The sequence below is a fragment of the Betta splendens genome, chromosome 12 (assembly GCF_900634795.4).
Source record: "Betta splendens chromosome 12, fBetSpl5.4, whole genome shotgun sequence".
Taxonomy (NCBI): domain Eukaryota; kingdom Metazoa; phylum Chordata; class Actinopteri; order Anabantiformes; family Osphronemidae; genus Betta; species Betta splendens.
This window is the reverse complement of record NC_040892.2, coordinates 5372098-5395368: the sequence shown is the minus strand read 5'-3', so window position 1 is coordinate 5395368 and position 23271 is coordinate 5372098. Positions and strand designations below refer to the sequence as shown.

Genomic DNA, 23271 nt, shown 5'->3' with positions numbered 1-23271 from the left:
GCCTTCTAACGAGTTCTTTTCACAGGTGGTGCCGTGCCAGTATCTTCTCCAGCCCGCCAGTGGGGAAAGCAATTTGTACATGCAGCACCTGCGCTCTCTTGCCTTCTCCTGTTACTCCCAGTGCAGACGCCTCCTGCCCCAGCAAACACACATCAAGTCCCTGACTGGCTTTGGGCCGGTGTCCACTGTCAACTGTGTCTTTAAAAGTCCAGAGGTAAACACAAAGATGGAAACCATCTCCCAACGTCAACTTTCAGCGTGCTTTTTCTAGCAAATCAATTTCCCTTTTCTCCCCCAGCATCCCAGCCCCCTTCATCTCTACTCCCCACCGTATATACTTGGACCGACCCGGCAAAAGCAGCCAGAACCTGGAGAGATTTGGGCGGAACTGCCTCCCAAGTACAACGTTCTCTTCGTAGGATACTGCCTGTCCCATGACCAGCGCTGGATCCTGGTGTCCTGCACGGACCAGCAGGGCGAGCTTCTCGAGACCTGCATCATCAACATCGACGTCCCAAACAGGTCAGAACTCACTGTTAGTGAGAGACAGCGGTTCCGGTAGCTGTTCTGACACCGCACCGTGACACTGTGCAAATCATGTTTGTCACCTCAGAGCACGGCGGCCCAAGGTTTCAGCCAGGAAGGTGGGGCTGCAGAAACTGTGGGAGTGGTGTGTTGGCATCATCCAGATGACCTCACTGCCATGGAGGATTGTGATTGGCCGGTTAGGCAGACTGGGCCATGGCGAGCTCAAAGGTGACTGCTCACAAAAGAAAAACTGAATTAAATTATGAATTTTTTCTCACTCTTATTTGTTGCTTTTCGGTCTCTCTCTCATTCACTCCTGACCAGACTGGAGCTCACTCCTCGGGGAGCACTCCCTCCACTCGATAGGACGCCAGCTGAGGGAAGCGTGCCGTATGTGTGGGATCTCAGCTGCTGACTCTCCCAGCATCCTCAGCGCCTGCCTGGTCGCCATGGAGCCTCAGGGTTCGCTGGTCGTCATGCCCGGTTAGTAGCTTGTCTTCTTAACAGGATTGGATATTACAGCAAACCAAAATAAATACATAACTTCACATATTAATACCCACTAATGTTCCTTTTTCTTCTGTGTATGTGTCTAGATGCGGTGACTATGGGCTCGGTGTTTGGTCGCAGCACTGCTTTGAACCTGCAAACGTCGCAGCTGAACACGCCTCAGGACGCTTCCTGTACACACATCCTAGTCTTCCCAACGTCTGCCACCACCCAGCTGGAGCCCAGCTCCTACCCGACCGAGGACAACAATGGTAACGTCTGGCAGGATAGCGCTTTGCTTGAGGAACATACTGTAAATATGCTTTACCAGCAGGGGGCAGGACTGTGCTAAGATATTGCTAACTTTATCAAAGTCACAAATGATTTGTGCAAAAGAACATGATGTATAGTAAATGGTGCAGTGATGACAGACTATTCAAATAAAATAGTTTCTTCTCCCTGTTTTCCCGTCAGATGACATGTTTGATCTGCCCTTCCCTGATGAACTGGAGAATGACATTGGCCATGACATGATGCTAATCACAGGGAACCTTCACCCGTCCCCCAACACGTCCCCGGTGCCCTCACCTGGCTCTCCATCTGGAATGGGAATGGGATCCCATTTCCAGCACACGAGGGTGAGTCCCGGGATCGCTGGAAAGAAATACGGAATATTGGTTGGAAATAACTATGCAGTTCTACTGCATGCTCTCTGCTATGTTTAGTAGCCTGTGTTGTTTTTGTTTTCTTGCATTCCCATGAATATATTATTGTTTACATTAATGTTTGCCTCGCCAGTGCAGCTGCCTAACAACATAGGCTGTAGATGCATGAATAAATAATATGGGCCATGACCCAAGAACTGTCAGAATCACAATGGAGGCTGTACATGTGATTAATTTCTGGCCTCCTCTTGCATGTTCAGGGCCAGGGAGAGCGCTTGCTGTCCAGGGACAATCCACCAGAGGAGCTGAAGCAGCAGCCGCTGGCTCTGGGCTACTACGTGTCCACTGCACAAGCAAACGGACTTCCTCACTGGTTCTGGGCCTCCTGCCCACAGGCTGAGAACCAATGTCCACTCTTCCTCAAGGTACTCAAAGACATATTGGTTTGATCAAAACTCCTGCTCCTTCATACTGGTCTGTTCAAGCATTTGACATGGTGCCCTTCGCTCCTTCTCTTCAGGCCTCTCTCCACCACCACATTTCCATAGCCCAGTCTGATGAGCTGGTGTCAGACAAGAGCAAGCGAACCCCTCACCCCTTAGACTCAAAGACCACCTCTGATGTGCTCAGGTAAATACGTAACACATGTCGTACCTGCAGACGTCTTTGTCGTCTGCTAGTAAACACGGCTTTTGAAATTGGACACAGGCGCCAGAGTAGAAATGTGTAAAGCCTTCTAGTCAGAGTCTGAGGTGCATTGAAGTAGCTAAGATGGAAATGTATTAACAGCTGACTATCATTTGTCATTTCCTTCACTTTTTGATTTCTAAATATTATGATAAAATACGAATAATGACATAAGTAAACATTTACATTATAAAAAATCATATTTTTAAATTCAAATCTCATATTAAAAGTAAAAAAATGTGTTCTTGTTCTTTTTCAACCTTAGGTTTGTGTTGGAGCAGTACAACGCCCTTTCCTGGCTGACGTGCACCCCTGCCACCCAGGACCGCCAGTCCTGCCTGCCCGTCCACTTGGCTGTACTGACCCAAATGTACAACGCCATCCTGAACATGCTTTAGGTCTTGGGGGGTGGTGGCTACAGTACCTTCACTTTCTCCGTGCCTACGCTTCCTCCTTCTGGGCACCAGAGAGCAGCAGAGCTCCTCTGTGGTTTTGGTAGACATGCCAAATAAAGGACAGGGCACGTAGGACCCCCACAGACCTGGAATGTAATAAATAAGCAAGCGAAGTGCTCTGAACAGCAACTTTGGTAAAGCAGAGCATGCAAACCCAGAGCAGTTTGTATGTTTGATGCTGGTGCTTCGTGAGGGGCAACCAGGAGTACGGTCAAACTATGCCCACTTTCCTGACATATCACAGTGTCATCGTTCCCCTCATGGAAACAGCACGATGTCCCACACATGCGGCTTCTGAAGCGTCTGTGGATGACAGGTCAAGGCGAGACCCGTATGATCGTCATCACACCTCCACACAACCAGCAAAGTGACATGACAACACAAACGTGTGGCTTCGTTACACCAATGATGTTTTTACAGTTTTGTATAGAACTGCGCTGTTGAGCTTCGTGGGACTTGCTGTGGGAAAATGAAACTTTACTCTGAAAGGGGGTCGTCATTTCCTCCAAAAGGGGAGCATTTGTTAATGGCACTTTTTTCCTCACCTTCCAAAGTGTTGAAGATATTATACACAGGAAGCTTTTGACCAGTTAAGACAGAAGTGTTGTTTATAATATAAGACACTCATTTGCAAAGAATTGAGACTTATTTTTAATATTTAAAACAATAAAATTACAAATTAAACAAGGCCTTTTGTCCCCAATTGACTGTTAATTGTCTTGGGATCTGAAATAAAAATTGTCATTTTAATGCAATTGTAAAGATGCCATATTTATACAAATTATATCATGTCATAGAATTTGATATATATGTATATACATAAATATATATTACCTCTTCGAAGCAGGCACTTAATGATGATGTGGATGAACACAACCATCTCTGTAGAAGTGGACACAGTATGAACATTATTCAAAGCATTTGAGTTATTCTTTTTTTATTTTCTGATATTTTAACGTTTTATTTAATGAGCTTAAATTAAATTAATTGATGCAGGAGATACAGTATACTGTATATTTATAAATTGTTTCTCTTCTGTTAAAAAACTTGAAATAGGCAATAGAAGACGATGGTATTTGAACATTGCAAGGTTATTAAATATTTAACAATAATGCTTTATTTCTCTGGATCTCCTGAGTGATGTCAAGCGACCGTTAGAGAGCCTGCCTCCTCAGCTTCGCTCAGTCTGCTCTTTGTTAGATTCCTAGCATGTTTGTATATACACTTTCAGCTGTGTCTTTTTAAACATTTCTTAAAACTGTATATTTCATGCTGGTTGGTTTATTTTCAAGTGATTCATATCAAAATTGTTTTGTTTTTTTAGTTATTATTTTTTTTTTTTTTGCTGTAACCTTTTTTGATATACAATATACAGCGCAAAACCCATTTAATTCCAGCTGAGATGTTGTTGCCAAGTAAGTGTACAAAAAATGTACAGACAAGGGCAAGTTTGCAAAAATTTGTTACATCAGTCATCACTTTGAATATCAAACAGGTCCACGATCTGTTACTTTTACACTCTTTTTTAGTAAATTATTAAAACTCTTGAAAATGACTTTGTGTTCAGTCTGCTCCTTCAAACACAAAAGACTAATAACACCAGACACTGTTTTTCAATGTTTTTCAGTGCTGTTCTTTGTGCGATACAGTCAACATCAAAGCTTGATTTGGGAGCAAAAAACCTTTCACTATTTGAACTCTCTTTTGCACATATTTTACTCATTGTCCAACAATAGTGTAAAATGTACTCTGATGCCCAATTACTGGAAGAATCTGAAATATAGTGTTGCTGGCAACAGCACAAACTGAATGGAGAAACTGAATTCCCCACTTTTAGAAAATGCCAGGAGAAGGTAAAAACGCTCAATGGTCTTGTTTAGTTATAACAGAATTAGGCGGAGTGTCTAAGTCCTGCTTATGATTTCTTGCAAGTCTTTCCAGCAGACGTGGCTGAGTTTAGTACATTGCTGCCTCCCACTAATGAAATAATGTCACTTGTGTTAAAATGCTTTCACCCTTCTAGTTTTTTTTAACTTGACTTTTTCAAATAGATTGTCTCATATGTTTAGTATTTATAGTATAGACATACTCAATACACTGCTGCTCATAAAGCTCTTTTCATAAAATGATTAGGACACTGACTTAAATAAAAAACATCATTGTTCACCTGGTCAAAAGTGAATTCAGATGTGAATGAACAGAAGTAAAAATGGGAACGTATTAAAAAGTTTCAATATGACATCATGGGCAACAGTGCATAAATCTTAAAGGGTTTATTTATATACTCTTCGAGCATAACCATGGACAAGCTGCACAACACCTGAAAATAAAAGATTATTTCCTGGACTGTGCTGTGAAGAGGTGTAAACCCTCGTTTTCCAACATCTGCCTTCCACATTACATCCAACTAGCGCTTTGCCAAAACAATAAGAACAACTTGTGCTGTTGTGAGTAAAACATGGCTGTGGAGGAGATATCCTGACCTTTGAAGATGAGCAACGTTTACGACTGCTTAATTAAATATAATCACTTCCCACTATCACGCAGCTGTTGAGCCTTCCTGTACGAGATGGTCTAGTTTTATAACGTGTGTTCAGTCCACTGATTAAACTGCTTTAGAAAGCACAGAAATAGTTATAGTAAAGTCAATTTTTACATAAAAAGTGTTATCTCTGCAATTATCTCTGTGAGTGGGCATTGTTAAAAAACACTGCTAAGGAAATGGAAGTGAGTCACGAAACCAGGCAGGCCACATCAACCAGTGTCAGAACTGAAGGCTGCCGGAGCTCCAGAAGGCTGAGGACGCGAGAGACAAAATATGGAGATAAGAAATACATTTGTCAAACAAACGTTAAGGACTTTTAGCCTGAATTCTTTTCATTATGTCTGTGTAATGATTCTAAAGTGTGTCCTCTTGAGGGGAACTAAGAACTGTCCTTTAGATTGGAGAAAGGACAGGAGAGAAAAAGCAGGAATGATAATGAAGGAGTTTATTTCTGACCATCAGGGTCACATAAAATCCTTGAGTGAAAAACTGGATTTCAATAGGATATAGAAAAACATACTGGACAACAAAACTCCACCTAAAGTCAGTCTTTGAGGCACTGGGCAGCTCGAGGACACCGTGAATGACGAAGAGCAGGTAGCTGCAGAGTAAAAGCCGCTGAAGAGTCACTTGTTGTGGTGGGGTTGCCTAATGGCCATCACAGCTGGAGGAAGTGGACTCTTAATTGACGGCAACGTGTTCTCCACAGATGGCCTATTAGGCCACAGCCATTCACCTGTTCTCTGGCGTTGCCAAGTGCAGCCAAATGGCCCACAGGCAGAACAAAGGGAGGCCAGGTTCTAGCAAACACAATTAGAAGTCGCTGACATGTCAGGTCACGATAAACGACAAGGTTGTTCAGGAAAAGGCTTGTAGGGACATAAAAATCTGGCTTATTGTGATAATTTTATTGATTTTTAAAAAACACTGTGCATATTTGAGTCAGAAAGCACTTAAAGTATATGATGCCCACGAAGTGAAGCCTCACCACATCTGGCTGTTACCTGCTCTGTTCTGTCACCTGCTCATATCTGTTTGTTTTACCAATGGCTTCACAGATAATCTGACTACGTAAAAGAGGTGCTGGATTTGAGTCACACATTTGACAGGACGACATGACGTAATTATGTTATATGCCTCATTGAAGATCTCACACTACAGCTGCTTCTGACAAACATTCAGCTTCAAAGCAGCTCCAGATTGGCTGCAGCCCACTTTAATCAGCCTCCATCCAATGAGGTACAGTAAAGTAAAGTAAAGTATCTTACTGTCTATTTTCAGGACAGTTTATTTGTACTCCTTCCATCCACTCACATACAGTGGTAGTAGATTATTATTCTATTATGCTCTTGTTTTCTAAAGGGTTGGTTTGACCCAAATGAATTTGAATGAAATGTATCGCACATAATTGGTCCAAAGCAAAGTAACCAAACCCAATTTTTTTACTGCCGATATGGCCTATAGTGTGGGCCTGGTTTATATACACATACTGTATTTTACTGAGTGGAAATATCAGCATCTCTTGCTGTACATAAGTTACTGCAAATCCTCAGACATTTTTCAGATGGTTAAAAGAAACTGCAGCCCTGGGGCAGTTTCCACTCATTGCAGAGGGTCATCAGCAGCATGTTTTGACCACATACTGTACTTTGACACTTTTTCTACACATATAGTATTATACTGTGACACTTTTATTTACCACATACTATAGTATGACCTGTTATGTACCACATACAGTATAGTACAGTACTATACTAAAGCATGACGACATACTATACTATGCCACTTTTTTCCCCACAAACTATAGTGTGCCACTTTTTGCATCACATACTGTACTATACTGTACTGTAGTGTGTTGTTGACAACATACTATAATTTGAAACTTTGGTGTGTTTTTAGTAATATAGTATACTAAACAAAATACGAAAAGTAAACAAACTTTTTGAAGACCTAATAAATTTTTGTTATCACTATAATATGTTATACTATACTATGACATCTTTTTTATTACATACTGTTCTGTACTATACTAAGGCGTGTTTTTGATACTACTATGGCCCTTATTTCATAACATAGTGTATTTTGACTATTTCTTCACCACATACTATACTATAGCTCTTTTTACACAAGATCCTATTCTATGACACTTTTTTCATCACTATACTATGCCTTGTTGTTGAAAACATATTATACAGTGCTTTAAAACCTTTTTTGACAAATACTATACTATTAGAGTTTTTAGGAACAGACTATACTAAGACATGTTTTTTTAAAACATACTAAACTATGACACTTTTTAATATCACATACTACTGTATATATTGTCACATTTGACCATTGTTTCACCATACATTATACTTTACTACACTACTTCTTCACCTTATACTATATTATGATGTGTCGTTTATCACATACTGTGCTGTACTATTACACTTTTTCACCAAATATGTGTTTTTGACTATATATTATACTATGACACTTTTTGTCATGACATACAGTACTGTACTATACTGTGCCTTACAGTATATTTCACCAAATACTAAAGTATATCATTAAAAACATGTCACAGGAAAAAAAACATAAAATATGCAGTAAAAAAAGCATGACTTAGTACTATATAGTATGTGCTCAAAAACACATCATAGTATTTGAAGAAAAACATGTCTGACACAGTATACTGTGTTGCCGAAAAAAACACATGCCTAAGTATAGTCATAGTATAGTACTGTATTTGGTTAAAATGGTGGTATAGTATGGCATTTGTTGAAAAACTTGTCATAGTATAGCATGTGGTAAAAACAGTATTATTGTATAACATGCAGGAGAAAATTGTTATAATTGCTGTACAGTTTGTCGTCACAAAACATGCCTTAGCATGGTATGTCACCAAAACCTTAGTACAGTATTTTCTGAAAAATATGGCATATTGTCATATTTGTATGTCACTTATGTCATGATGAAAAGTGCCATAGTATGTGGTTAAGAACAGTAGTAGAGTGTGTTGCCAAGTTAAGTGGGAAAAACTGTATGTACATGTACTGTATGTATGACAGTATATACTGTAGAATGCAGTATGTACAGTAGTATGCAGTGAAAAAACATGCCTTACTGTGGAACTGTATGTGGTGAAGTATCATAGTATAGTGTATTGTGAAATAGTTTCAAAGTATAATATGTGGTCAAAACAGGATCATAGTATAGTATATTGTGAAAAAATGTCATAGTATAATATATGGTAAAAATTAATCATAGTATAGTATGTGATGAAAAAACTCGCCTTGGTATATAAGGCATAATGTACCTTTAGCATTTTTGGTGAAAACGGCCATATAATAATAAAGCATGTAATGACAGAAAGTCAAGAGGGAAAAAAGGGGGTAAAGTGTCATAGTTTAGTATGTCATCAGAAAGTATATTATATATATAGTATAGTATTCCATCAAAATCATGCTTTAGTGTAGTGTGTTGTAGACAAAACATACATTACAACATACAAAACATTTAGTACAGCATTTAATGAGAAACGTTTTTAATGAAAAGACTTTTTCATTTGCATAAATAGGTTTTGTTAGAAACCTGGCAAAAAAGGAGCATGCAGGGTTTGCTCTGTAAATCTGTCATTGCGGGCCATTACATCCTTCAAGCCCAACAAGAACTCCACTTAACACTTTAGCCAATGTAAATAGCAGAAGATAAAAGCTCTGCAGACTTCAAAGCAGTCCCCGTGCGCCCTTCTCTCGCTCACATCAAAACGCTGCAGAGAAAACAATCTGCCGTTTATGTCGGATATTAAAGTTTGAAGGACATTAATCCTCTTGATGATTGTGCATCACAAGTGATCCAGGAAGACTGAATGGGCAAATAAGACCTCGAGGAAACCCAAGGATGGGGAATAGAGCTTTGTGCCAAATCTTGTGGAGCAGGGACACGTGTTGATACGTAGCATGTGTATGATGATAAGCCTGTCACATATTTCAGCGTCATGTTTGCTCTGTACTTCATAGTTTTGCACTGATTACTTTTTGAATATTAATGAATTATACAGTAGGACGCCTAAAAAATGCAAATCTGCACTCTAACATCACTGAAGCAATTACAAGCAGGAGAATCTGGCTTTGATATGGACTCTAGCAGACAGATGTGCAAGTGTAGCTTTAGCATATTTTGACACATGAACTGGCTTATTTCCAGTTGAGTCTGCCAGAAAGCTGACGCCGTAAGAGCAGTTTGAGGCTCAAAGCATGGCTGTAAACAAATAAAACTAAATCAATACATATTACTGTTTGCTGTTTAATTCTGTTGTTTTAGTGCTCAATATTTTAAGAATAAAATAAATTTAAAAAATAAAAATGAAAAACCTTGAAACCTTGAAGAAATGTACACACACTTATTGATTACTGATACAACTTTAATGTCTTTCAGGACAAATTCAGTGTCTGATCCTTAAGTCACCCAACACTTAAACTCCTCTTGGCAGCATGAAGAAGTCTGTCAAGGCCATAAAACAAGCCTCTCCACACTCTGTGTTCTATTTCATTTGTTATTTGACCTAATTATTAAGAGCAGCCTACAGACTACACAGGTGATTGGCTGAGCATAAGATGATGTCACATGTGCTGATGGGACAGTTTTAGCGACAGCCTTTTGTTCAGATGTGCTGCTTATTGTTAGGGTTTATTGTTGTGTTTAATACATGTATCTGTTTAGTGTAATGTTTAAAGTGACACAGCAATAGAAGGTGAAGGTGAGTTCATCAGTCATGCAATGTCATCCGTGCCCACAAGGGAGGGGTGTTAGTCAACGGATGAAATACGCATTAGCCTCAGAACAGTTGGAACACGCAGATATTCATCACATCAACTGTATTGAAACAAAACTATTACATTAACTTCAGACTAATCACACAACTGTAATCAGCGACACCAAGACAAAAAGAAACACACAAACATATTTTAGGTTTTAAACGACTTTATTAATGTGAAGGAGAAAACCTTTATTGCTTATTCCACAAAAACACACACAACAAAATACTGTAGCAATGTCTTTGCAATTTGATGGGGGCTCAAAGTGGCAAACCAATCAAAGTGTGTCAGTATCAGCCCGCCCACTCACTGGTACCCACATAAATGTACAGAGACAAGGATGTGGTACAAAATAAACCTTTATTTTGTGATTTTGAGAAGAGAAACATGTGACTGTGCACGTGTCAGATTAACTCCATAATGCAGCACAAGGTGTGTTTTAGGCAGTGGTAAAACAAAACCTCGTGCATTGCTCATAAATGTGTGTGGGGACTCCGGAATGGACATGCAGTGACCACATGACATGATGGGCGTATAGTTCACAAAATTATATGTATTTTTGCAAAAGAAAGTCTGAAATTCTCCATATTTTCAGCTTTTTTACCTTGACTATATATATACTTTATAAATAAAAACAGCAGTATTCAACTCATTAGATCATCAAATCACTGAGAACATTAATAGACTTTAAACACAACAATAAATGTATTTTTTCCTGCTTTAAAGCATCATGTGCAAAAGTGAAACATGTCTACTTTTACTATATTTGACCTGCATTTGATCGTGTTTGTCATCCCTTAAAACCCAATCAATACTAATTAGAAACACTCTCTCTCCCCCTCTCCCGCTTGCTGTCTGTCAAACGGGAGCCGAGGGATGGAGAAAGTCAAGTGGCACATAAATAAAAAAGGCCTTGCCAGAGGCACTTACTCTGCAATCTCCTGGAAATTGTGTCTTAGCTCAGCTAGTCCACTCAAGTCACATCGGAGAATGGGCTCCAAATCAAAGCCAGAAACGGCGAAGCCCTGCAGACGTTTGGGACGGCAGAGGAGTGAGGAACACATAATAATGATCCATTAGCTTTCTCTCTGCATATTCTCCAGACCTGCCTCTTATAGTAAGATAAACTAGCTTACTCTGATGACTGAAACCAAGAACATAAGCACACGGTCCTCCTACAGTATCTTCATTTCCTGCTCTTCTTTGTTATTCACCTGCATGATTCACAATTGCATGTAAACCAACCTGTGGTGGAGGAATATAATGAAACGATCCCAGTCCCATGTTTTACTGGGATGATCACAGCAACTGGCTGCTGTCGGGGACAGCGTGTACTGTGCTTTTTCGTGCCACGAGCCGGTTGTGCGTGTTACCGCCGGACAGAGTGGCAGCGGAAAACGATCCTCGCCCGTTCCTCTCTTTCTCCTGCCTCCCCTTTTTCTGGTTCTAATTTAGTGGCCCTAATCATAAAAGCATCGGCGAGCTGCCGTCGCGGAGCCGAGCCGAGAGGTAAACGTGCTCCTAAAAATTCCACTTTCACTCAAGTGAACCAGCGAGACGGGCTCCTCGGCTGCAGAAGCCCAGATTATAGAGGCGGACGACAAACAGCCCTGCTGATGCACGCGGGGTGAGGCACACTTTGACCTTCGTGGAGAGAAACACGTACCCACTCATGTTCGGAACTTTCATGTTTACACACCAACACCCCAGCGAGCCAAATGTGTTTCCACCAGCATAAGACAGAGGAGCGGTTACAGTACATTCAGTTCCGAGCTCATACCTGTTGGGCCCCGGGGGCTGGCTGGATGCTGTCCATCCGTATTCTCTGCCACATTCCCCATCTAAGCTGGCAGACCCTCTGACTGCATATGATTTGAGTCATCGTTCTCCATTTCTATGCAGCAGATGTTTCCCCATGTCAGCAGGCCCCCGACAAAGCAAGATGGAGAACCCTGGTCTTTTAAAGTGTTGCACATGAGCCTCCGTTCTCCTTTTTCCTCTCCACCAGCCTTCGATGATCCCACGGGAAACTGACCTGTGTCCAGTCCTGATGGTGGGAAAACATATTTTAATTGATGCTCACCATCATGTTGTGAACCCAAATAAAAAATAAATAAATAGTGAAACCCGAGGAATAAATTCAGTTATTGTATTTTTGTGGTTGGCTTGATGAGTCATTTATCCTGAAACATGGACTGGGATCCTGGAACCTCTCTGAAAGCCGGTAAAGACACTAATGGAAGGTGATTAATAGGCAACTGGGGTAAATGATTGTTATGATACTGGTATCATCACTGATGTAATGCAATTGAAATGGCCATGATGCATGATCATATTCCTTCTGCTTATACCGTTTTGCGTGAGAGTGAAAAGAAATGCAGAACATACATGAACAATAATAAATAATTTTATTTATTCATTTTATACAGAGAAAAGCTTGTATTGAGCTATTATGATGTTTTTAGTCTGTATTAATGTTACATCCGCTTCCAATCGAATCATTTTTAATATTAACAACCCCGCTGTAAATAACTGACAATGTGCATTATTTTGGCAGATAGGAAAGTAAGAAATAGAGGAAACCTGGTGCCTGTTTCATCTTCTTCGTGAAACAATGGAGTAAATATTTATCGGATACGTTTTACTTTGTTTTCTTTTTTTAACGTTCCCGTATTTTTACATAACGTTACATCGGGGAAATTTAAATATTTTGGCAAAATGACGCTAAAATTTAACATGTAAATAAGCCTCTCGAAATTAATGACTTTGCGGTGTCGTTATAATTATAGATCAAATATCATCACGAAATAAATTAGAGCCTAATATGAAACAAGATCGCACGCAGATTGGGTCGACTAATATAGAGAAACATACTGCTTTTTTTTTTAAACTATTCCAACGCTAAAACTCCTGGAGTCGTGTGTGATTTCTGAAGCGCTAATTAGGTCCGACATGTTTTCAAACTCCCCCCACGAGCGACCTGGAGAGTCTGTTTCAAAGAAAAAACATCTCCTCAAATGGTCCCATGTAATATTTCCTCCCTCCTCGGCAAATAGGTCCGGGTGGAGGAAAATTGCAGGGGTCATTAGACCACAAGAAAGTGTCACTGTTTTCTTTGGGCATTCTTTGAACCGAGCGAGGGGATGTTATTGTATCAATTTTACTTGATAGAGCCAATTAGGCTATTAGACTTTTTCCCCGTGAAACAGATTTTGTACGAAAACGCTTTTGATTCTTGACATCAAAGCTGATTTAATACTATAATATGTTTATTTTGTTTTTTATACAATGCATGCAATTTCGTTTAAAGTCGAAATAAGCGCTTAGTTTTGCTTAAGCAATATTTCATTGTCGAACAATTCAACCGGCCATCAAAATAACAAAGAAAAACAAATATAGGTAAATAGAAATGGGATGATTAATTATTTTGTTTATTTATTTTGATAGGATCTAACAATGTGACAAAGATACGCGTAAATCGCTTGTGGGCAGTTTGGAGACCAAACTCATATGGAATATAGCCGCGTTAAAAATATTTTCCCGCCACTGCATGGCGCTAGGGAACTGCAGGACTTTTGACTTTGACAGGACGAAGGCAGCAAAAATTATTATTATTATTATTATTATTATTATTATTATTATTATTATTATTATTATTATTATTATTATTATTATTATTATTATCAGTCAATATAATATTTTTCAGCACAATCCCAAAATAACTTCCCGCTTCTCAGAGGCAGAGTGTAATAAAGAATTATTTTTGTAAGATAAACTAAAATTTATATAATGAAATATCATGAATGACACTGTTGCAGCTTCAACAAAAATGCAACAGGATTTACAGTATACTAGAAATATGTGGGTTGCCTTTAGGAATGCATTTAATATTTTATTATTAGGGGTATTGTTCATATTTACTCTGACATGCACGTGGCAAAACACTTTTTTTGCTTTGCCATATTTATCATTATTATAATAGTATTAGAGGCTGCTATGTTATTACCTTATCTCATGTTATTAGGTTATTTTGTTTAGTCTGCCCGTGATCAAAATGAAGTAAAGAATACGTGCCTGCTGCCTTGTCTTCATTAATCTTTGGCTGCTGGACTCAGGCCTTGTGTCTGTCTCTGCTCCACGGAGACGCAGCGCGCGCAGCGTGTTTGCTGCCTACCTGGCGCTGCTGCAGCATGATACTGCACACTTTAGCCTATGGCGCGCGCTCCCTGCCTCCCTCCCTCTCTCCGTTGCACACACCGCAACGCGCTCGCGCGTACGCATCACTTTACAAGTGCAAAGCAAAACATAAAACGGCACCACGGAGTCGTGGCGAACTGGAGCCGAACGACGGGGAGATCGTCCCAGCAGCGTGACGTCTCCTCCTGCGAACACGCCGTTGTTTTGCGCCCAACTGCAGCCTGCTGACCCCCCCCCCCCCCCCCCCCCTCCCCTCCCCTCTGCAGGCGCCGCCGCTGCTCCCATTGACTGAGCTGAATGGAGCGGATCAGTGGAAGTCACACAAACAGCTGGGCCGCCGACGTCGTCTCGGAGCCTCTCCACGGTTTGGCGTTGTCGTCGTGTGGGAAGCGCGTCTGCGTAATCACGGGCTGAGCCGTCACGAAGCAGAGCCTTGAAAAGGATGAAGCCAAACCAAAGTTGTTGCTACTGTACAACAACAGAAGACTAAAATTAGATTAAAATTTGTTTAGTTCAGAAAAAATGCATAAATGAAGTTTCACCCAATCAGCACGTTTTAAATGCTACTTGTGTATTTTATCACAAACTTAAGTTTTTATTTTCAGATTTATTCAGAGCCCTTTGCCATCAATGCAATTTAACATCACCGTCTTGCTATTCTCTCATTACCATGAGTGGCTGCAGTACCTTTCTGCATGTACTGGTAGGTTGGAAGCTTCACGTGCATCCTGTTACATTTGACATTATCGCAGCCAACAGGTTTCTGTGCGAGCTCGCTCATTTCAAGAGCATTTCAAAGTAAAGTTATGGCAGGCGCCGCAGAATCATTTGCAAAGTTTTACAGATAATTTGCATCCGCTCATAAAATTCTCACTGTAGATAATTCAGGATGCAGTATGACTGCTGTAGCAAACTGCCCTGTCTAAACATGCTCTGCCTGTGAAGGATGAATCACGTCCCGAATTATTACATACTGCAGCCCACTGAAGGGGAATCTCATGTTTCATTGAGTCCTCAGATAAATGAACGACGCTGGGAAATGTATGCAAACACTCAGCGGCAGACCAAGTGATGGCAAGTGGGAGGAGGAGTGTGCAACAGCAACTGATGGAGAGCAAATGCACCAACAAACGAGTTAATAAAGAAAAAAATAACTAGATGTGCACATATTTGACCCTGAGCCGAAAAAAAAACCACCACCCAAGCACATGAAAACATTATATAAGACAAAATTACCAAGACTAATTCATCTGTCAAGGCCTAAATTTCCCCACCTTTATCTGACCCACATCAACCAACGCATCTTCAGTCCCCCACAAAGAAGTCCATTTTATTCCCCTCTGAGTTTTTCCTGGGATCACGTCTGAGGACGAGACCCCTGCGCCCCCCCCCCCCCCCCCCCACACCGCCACCCCTGCCCCAGAGAAGAATCTTGTTTGGGACTGTTTGTCAGTCAGAAAAAAGCGCCCCTTGTTCTGTCCCCTCTGCTCATATCATCACCCAACTCTCCCACTAAACCCCCCCCCCCCCCCCCACACACACACACACACACACACACACACACACAACTTCCACTCCCAAAAAAAGCGTCTCTAAATCTGATTATTCTTGTGTTTCATCAGGTTGAGAGATTTGGCTGATGGCGTATTGGCATTTGACTTCTGATTTATCCCCCTCTCGCTCTCAGCTGCAAAAGGAGCTCTGCAGCTGGCAGCAATTGCATGAGTAGTATCCGTTTCATTAAATCCTACGCGGAGTATATTGGGCTTTTTTCCATGCTGCCAATTTGTATAGGCGCCACCGATAAATTTCACCACTCTTCCGTGCTGTTGTCATTTTATCAGAAGCATGTTTCATTGAGTTTGTTTGTTTTAAAGGAGCAAACTCCATTATGTCTAATACCTTCTCTGTCTTACTTCAAAACACTGGCATAAAGGAGCCGTTTGTGCACTTAAAGGTCTCAATAATGCCGAGCTCCGTCAGCCAAATGGCTACACTGACCCTAATTTAGACAAATTTCCCCTCACGACACCGACCTCCCGTTCTTCGCCCGTGAAACTGAAAACCATCACTGGGAGGCATTGCTCCATGCTGACACTTAGCCTCCCTCTGCCAATGTGCCATCAGAGTGCCACACCTCCACAATACCTCCATTAGCTGCCACGAGGAGTAGATGAGCTTTCACGAGAAACGGATCTAAAGTGACAGGCAAATGGATCGCCTTAGACACACTTAACCAGATGGATCGCAGAAGACAAGAAGGGAGAAACCACTGGAGTAAAAAAGGAAAAAGAAACATCTTCCACCTAAATCCACCAAGCTCCGCTCTTTGTGGGTTATTTAAATCTGCTTTTTAAGTAATACCCCTCCATCTGTCAGAACTGGTTGGCGAAGCATGCTTCGGGTTGGACAATCAAGATGGCGGTTGGAAAAGTGACTTTCAATTGATTCATAGTTCTGTTGGCGACTGCAGTGTCTTTTGAGGCCCAACAGAACCAACACCGACGCTTTGAACCCTAATCGTGGCTTTGGTGTGTGTGTTTGGTGGAGTTCCACCCGCCCCGCGTTGGGAGCGAGCACGTGACGTCGCATTTGCTTATGCTTTGCCTGAGAGGACTCGACACCCTCCTCATAAGTTCGCGCTCGCTCCGCTCTGCTTTTCCAGGCTTTTGTGCGACATGTCGCCTGCTTCCCGGCCCTCATCCTGTATCAAAACACACTCCGACCCTCAGCTCCCTCCATCGGCGGTGCCAGTGATCAAAGACGCTGATGTTGCCACTAAATTTAAAACAAGCACCTGCCACCAATATGCTGAAAGCGTGCGCTGTGTTTGCTCCGGGATTCGAGCGCACGCTCCTGGTTTGTGTGTGTTTGCGCCTGTTACTTCACATGTACCCACGCAGGCTTGTGTTTTCAGTTTGGCCCAAATTGCATCCTGTCTCGGCGCAAAAAAGCACCAGGAGTGAGCCGCTGGATGTCAGCGGGGGGAAAAAAGGACCTCTTCAACATTTACTCATTACACGGGACTTTGTGTTGGTGATATATGGTGATATCTTGTGGCCGCGTGTTAAACGATGTGAGCCAGGTCAAAATGTGGCAGCACTTATTGTCATTACGACGTGAAGCTCGATAAATCAGCCACAAAAGCTTGTTTTTGCGGCGGTGTCACTTCAACCTGGACACTTTTCATGGCAAAGGTTCCATGAACTTGGCCTCCGGTGCATGTAAACGCTATTGTTCGCTCCTCGGGTTGCCAGGGCAGCCAAGTGAAGCCAATTCAGGGCTCCCCCAATATTTTTTCCTCCCAGAATGGCCATTGTGCGGCCACAAAGCAGGCATGCTTTTCAATGTCTTTTGTCGTCGTGACCACATTTGAGGATGAATCGGCCGCGGTCCTCATGTCCACGGGCTTCATTTGGCCGGACCACTCCACTGGATGGATTCCTCTGTCTGCGCTAACTGTTTTACTCCTCTGCGGTGATGTCTCAGAAGAACCTCCAAACATCTCATCTCAGCAGAGAGCTAGAGGAACGGCTGGATGTGCTCCTGTTCAAAATGAAATGGGAATGCAGTTGTTAATGATTTCTCAATAATGCTGAAGCATCTTGTTGTAGCGAATACTGTTTATGGCATTTTATATTGACTAGTTTTGCAGACAATAACATTGTGAAATGTAATCTGTAGTGGATTTGATATCACTGATTGATTCACTTATCTATAGAAGCAATCTATTCTTACTTTATCCTTCAATCTGTAATGGGATAGATGGTGTATCTGAAGTTCTGGAAAAGTCCCATTAATAGAGAATATTTTACAATGAATACGTAGTTGAATAGACAGCTAATAACTTGATTTTTGGTGGAAGTTTTGTGTGTTCATGGTTTTTAAGATTTAAGTATGTTCGACAGTAAGAAAGCTCGGTAAAGCCCACATACAGTTTTTTCCCATTTAGATGTTATTTTGGTTATTAGGCTGCTGAATGCTTTGCCTATTGATAAAAATATACAGTAGACTTACAGTAAAGAGAGAGTACTTTCTGTACATCATCATATTCTTCCACTGAAAAATAACCTACACTTTACACTTTAGCTATTCTGTTCAGCGTTGTATGATGACTTTTGGGGAGAATATTCATAATCTTAGTTTGGTATTAGCATTGCTTGTTTTTTTTTCTTGCTCCTCCCACCAACTGGGAGTAATGAGTATGAATAAGAGTAGATTAAACGTGAGCATACAGGAGGCTGAAAGCATTTTTTCCTTTTTACTCCCTCTCCTTGTCTTCCTACTTTAGGCCTCGGGGAGATAATGAGGGTCTTGCCTTTGTAAACATTATTTCTGGCATATTGCAGCTGCCATCAGCTTATTTATGGTTTGAATTTTAATAATCTGGGAGCTAACATGCTTCAGAAGCAAGAAAAAACACACAGTAAAGCCTGAGCACAGGCAAACATTGCTTTCCTACCCTCAGCATGGAGGCCACTCAACAGCAACATCAAACGCTAGCCCTCCTGCGCCTAGCCCACGTTAATTGTACATCTATTGTTCCCACATAAGGTCCCTGGGAAACCAAAGAAGGAGAAAATGGGCAGAGAGAGTGAGAGAGAGGGAGAGAGAGTAATGAGGCTGAGGCTGAATAAATATTTTGTAAAACAATATTGGACTGACAAAGGTTTTGATGCCTTCCCCTGGGCTCTCCATTGCTTGCATCCCCATTATTCACTTTACCGACAAAAGAGGCCTTATTCAAACAGCCCTGCTGAACATATGTACATGCAGTAGTACACCTCATGCATACAGTGAGGGCCGACCAGGGAATACTTATAATGTGAAGTGGGGTCCTACGTGTCGCAGATGCGACCGGATTCCGATCAAAACACCAAATGCGCCTTCACGATTGCTGAGGCCTGACACAAAATCCTTTGACATTGAAATGACTGCATTTCTACGTTCTGGTAACGCGCGGTAAACACGCCGCTGCCATGCAGGCGGGCAGGCGGCGGCAGCGCCGAGGTGACGGCGAGTTTAAAGGGCAGGGTTCAGCGAAGTAACTGACCCTGTCCTGCCTCACATACTCCCTGGCTGTCCATATTTACGAGGTGTAATTTTTATGTGAGCGCCGGGCAACAACAGGTTTAAGAGGCCGATGTAACCTTCCTGAGGCCCACGGTGACCCGGGCCCCGGCTACAGCAGTTTCCCTGGGCCACAATTAGGAGCAGGACTCCAGTGAGTCACCTCGGCGTCACGCTTCCACGGAGCCGCGTCCGAGGCCCCTTCTCCTGCCTGTTAGCGGTCATATTTAGATGATAATAACCTGACCAGGTTTGGACGTCATAGTGAGAAAAGTATGACAGATAGAGTAAATAAAATCTGTCCTCCACTTCCTCTTTCTCATCTTCCACTACTGCCCCTTCCATTCTGTCTATTCCACCGTCTTGGTGGAGCTGTGACAGTTGCCACGATGCCCTGCAACAGTGAGTATGAGCAGCAGGGGCTCACTGGGTCTGGCCACACAGACTTGTCACCACTGCTCAGCATCAAACCACAAACTACCAATTAACTCCGGAGCCACCCCCACCTGCCCGAAGGCGCCCTGACCTGCCCCCCCCCCCCCCCCCCCCCCCCCCATCAGTCTGCTCCATTCCACACAGCTCTAACCCCGACTGCCTCTCAGCCCCGCTCCACAGTCTCTAAACATGCCCCACGAGAGACTCCATGACTCCATGACATACAGATGCTTAGAGATATTCTTCCCCATCTGTGTTTGTCTGTCCATCTGTCAGACCCCTGAACTTTACAAAAGAGGATAAAGTCAGTGTGTCTGGGCCTATTCCATGCAAAGCCCACTGTAACTATAGCAAGTTATCTTTGGGGATAACAGGGAAAGACATGCTGGTTTTGGCACAGAGACTCGAGAAGCATCAGGAGAAAAGCAGCACAGCACAAATGAGTCAATGAAGTCCAGGTCCACGTGAGTTAAATGTAGAGTTAAGGTCTTTTTGAGGTCCTTTTACATTAGTTCTGACTGTTCTCTTCAAGGTTCCTGTTAAAATACCAGGGAACGTCCACTGACTGAGCTGTGGCTCTTCACACTTCCCATTCTGTGAAGCCCATAAACAATCAGACAAGGAAGGTTCCACAGGAAGCAGTTGAATTAGCTGCAGATTCTAAAAGACCTTATAACCTTTCCTTTAATAAATAAATGATCCATTTCTGCCACAAATGTACCATTTTGCCTTATTGTGGGTTCAGGATCAGGACAAGTACTGTGATCTTTGCGTGACTCAAGCTATTCTTTACTTGTTCTGTACATAGATCCAGGTTTGAATCTGATGGTGTGATTCTCCATTCTGGTGCTGACACTGACTTTTCCCCGCCTGGTCATTTATTGCCCAGCTCTTACCTACAAACGTCTGTGTGATTCATAGGGGACGTGCATCGGCTCGCTTGTGTCATCGTACAACAGTAACGTTTTGTTTAGTTTTATGGTGCTAGGGCCCACCAGTCTGCTGCACTGTACTGCTTCCTGTTACATACAGCTACCGCATCCCGAGTAGTAACTCACTGGAGGTGATACTGTACATAGGATCACAACCTCCTGAACTTGAAATGCAGAGCAGGTGGCAGTGACCTCACATTGTGATGGCGTGAGCTTATCCGAGCGGCCATTTTGGTCTAAAACAAGGTCTTATTCTGGAAAGCTAACAGTCAGGGTGATGTCAGCAGCGCAGCCTCTGCCGGTTCCCATCTGCGGTGGTTGAACCACGGAAAGGTGATGAGGTATTTTGTCAAATTCAGACACCTCTGCTGACAGTCCAACAATGGAATCCACATTTCCCCTCCCATCTGTGGACACACGATATCAAGAGCATGGGTTTCATTTTATGCATATCCTCTCATCCCCTCCTGCTTCCACAAATCATCTGTCAGCTCCACTGCAATCAACAACTAGGTCAACAGGCATCGCGTCGTACCCGCAGCAGCGTCCGATCTGGGGCTCTAAACTGCTGAGTGCTTCAGATGAAGTTAAAGGAGTGAGAAAAAACAACACGCGGCGGCTAAAAGTGGAAACAGGAAGTCAGATACAATAGAGGGGACCTTTGATCCATGATGAGGGGGAAGACTTCCCCTCTGGGTGCAAACTATTAATGTGAAAGTGACTCTGCCCATTGCACATTTGTTACAGCAAATAATGGGCCTAAAATTAGCACACAATGGCAGGCAGACGGGCGACACTCGCACCCAGCCATGCGCAGGAAGGGAGCGAGAGGTAATTGTATAAAACTGAGTGATTTGTGGGGGTTGGGGCTGATTAGGAGCGCCAGCCGGTCGGCATCTACTGTAAGGCTAAAAGAGCAGACTGATGTAGGTGCAGTTCATATCCAGAGAAACCAGTGGGTCCAGAATCCTGTGTGAACAGTCAGTGCCATTAATATTATAGCATATTGGCTGTTCTCAAGCCACTATGTGTTTGAATATGCCCTGTTCCCCAGAAAGATCTGACAAAAGCCTCTGCAGTCAACTCTAATAAGAACTCTCTCGCTCGCTCTTCCGAGTCAGTGAGGAGCACCAGGACACTGCAGCAGATAAAAACCAAGAAGCGACACGTTCCTGTTGGAGACAAACTCTGAGGCTCTGGAACCGCTGTTCCTCGAACCAAAACAACAATTATCGAACTCTGATGGAGAGAGGATTTGATTTGCAAAGGTTTTACAGGGCCAAGTGGAGAGAGAGAGAGAGAGAGAGAGAGAGAGAGAGAGAGAGAGAGAGAGAGAGAGAGAGAGAGAGAGAGAGAGAGAGAGAGCGAAAGCAAGTGGTCTGTTGTGCATTAAAGTTTTTGGACAGCAGCAAGTTTTTCCCAGGTGCAGAGAGATTCCAGAGATGCTGGTGGCTTATTTTGCACGGGTGTTTGTGTGTGCGTCGCGCACACGTGTGTTATTTTATCGTTTATCACTGCAACTTCGAGAACATTGTTGAAAGACGGCTCATCTGTGTGCGGACGTACATGAGCGTAATAGACGGAGCACTCAAACCTCCACCGCCACTTGTTCCACCTTTTATTTTAACGGAGCCGCCAACAGCAGGGATTAGAAGATCTGATTTCTAGTGAGCGCTGGAAGCTGAAAAATGTCTATATATGGTGTCTGTCTGACCTACCAGCACTAATACAGGTAGTTCATACAACTGATGAATATTAAATAATGATTTGCACATTATTAAAGCCCAAAGACTCAGAGCCATTAACTATTAGTCTCCTGCAACTGACCAAAGGCCACATAGTTGAGCTTTTCCAAGCAAAGTATGTGGAGCAGTGAGATTGTGAACGCAGACAACGGAACCTGCTCTGGTTCATAAAGTACCTGAGGCAGACTGAGGAAGGAACAAATATATCTAACTGGCAACACGCAGACAGACATGTTTGTTTTCACTGAATTACAGCATTGACCGACCTTTTTCCTCCTCTCGGAGCAAAAGCACATATTCATATAATTAAAGGGTCAGAAGTGATTCACCCATCAATAATCCAGAGCATGTTACAATGTGCTACAGTGTAGCATCCAGGTACAGGCTTTATTAGATGAGGCAACGTTAGACTGTAACAGTGTAAATGTTGAAAACAGAGCGAGGGAGACAGCGAGGCAGAGAGAATGTGTCCCCAGCTGGTTCTGGCTATCTAATAAACATGTAAACACTCTGCGTTCTCTACCTCATTAGGTGATTGCAGAGGCCGCTCGCTCTCCATAAATCAGGGCCCAGGTTATCAAGGCCTCTGATCTTAACAGTAGTGGGCGCCCAGCTGTCTACAGCCACACTGACTAGGAACAGCAGGCTCGGAGGAATCCAATTCCCCGCTCTCCTACGGTACCGTTCTCGCTTTGCAAATAAAACAGGAGATACGCTTGTA

The 23271-nt window shown here is 42.6% G+C and overlaps 1 protein-coding gene across 4 annotated transcripts in view; it reads left to right on the top strand.

Moving 5' to 3' along the window:
* The window catches only part of LOC114866511 (mediator of RNA polymerase II transcription subunit 13-like), a 55001-nt gene extending 50622 nt beyond the window's left edge, over nucleotides 1-4379 (top strand). For all 4 annotated transcript variants that reach the window (XM_055513688.1, XM_055513687.1, XM_029168350.3 and 1 more), the window contains exons 23-31: nucleotides 26-214; nucleotides 299-522; nucleotides 614-756; nucleotides 853-1011; nucleotides 1125-1289; nucleotides 1492-1655; nucleotides 1943-2107; nucleotides 2203-2312; nucleotides 2635-4379. In XM_055513688.1, the coding sequence (XP_055369663.1) occupies nucleotides 26-214; nucleotides 299-522; nucleotides 614-756; nucleotides 853-1011; nucleotides 1125-1289; nucleotides 1492-1655; nucleotides 1943-2107; nucleotides 2203-2312; nucleotides 2635-2767 (1452 nt within the window). In that variant the 3' untranslated portion in view covers nucleotides 2768-4379. The remainder of the gene's footprint in view (nucleotides 1-25; nucleotides 215-298; nucleotides 523-613; nucleotides 757-852; nucleotides 1012-1124; nucleotides 1290-1491; nucleotides 1656-1942; nucleotides 2108-2202; nucleotides 2313-2634) is intronic.
* Nucleotides 4380-23271: the final 18892 nt, after the last annotated feature.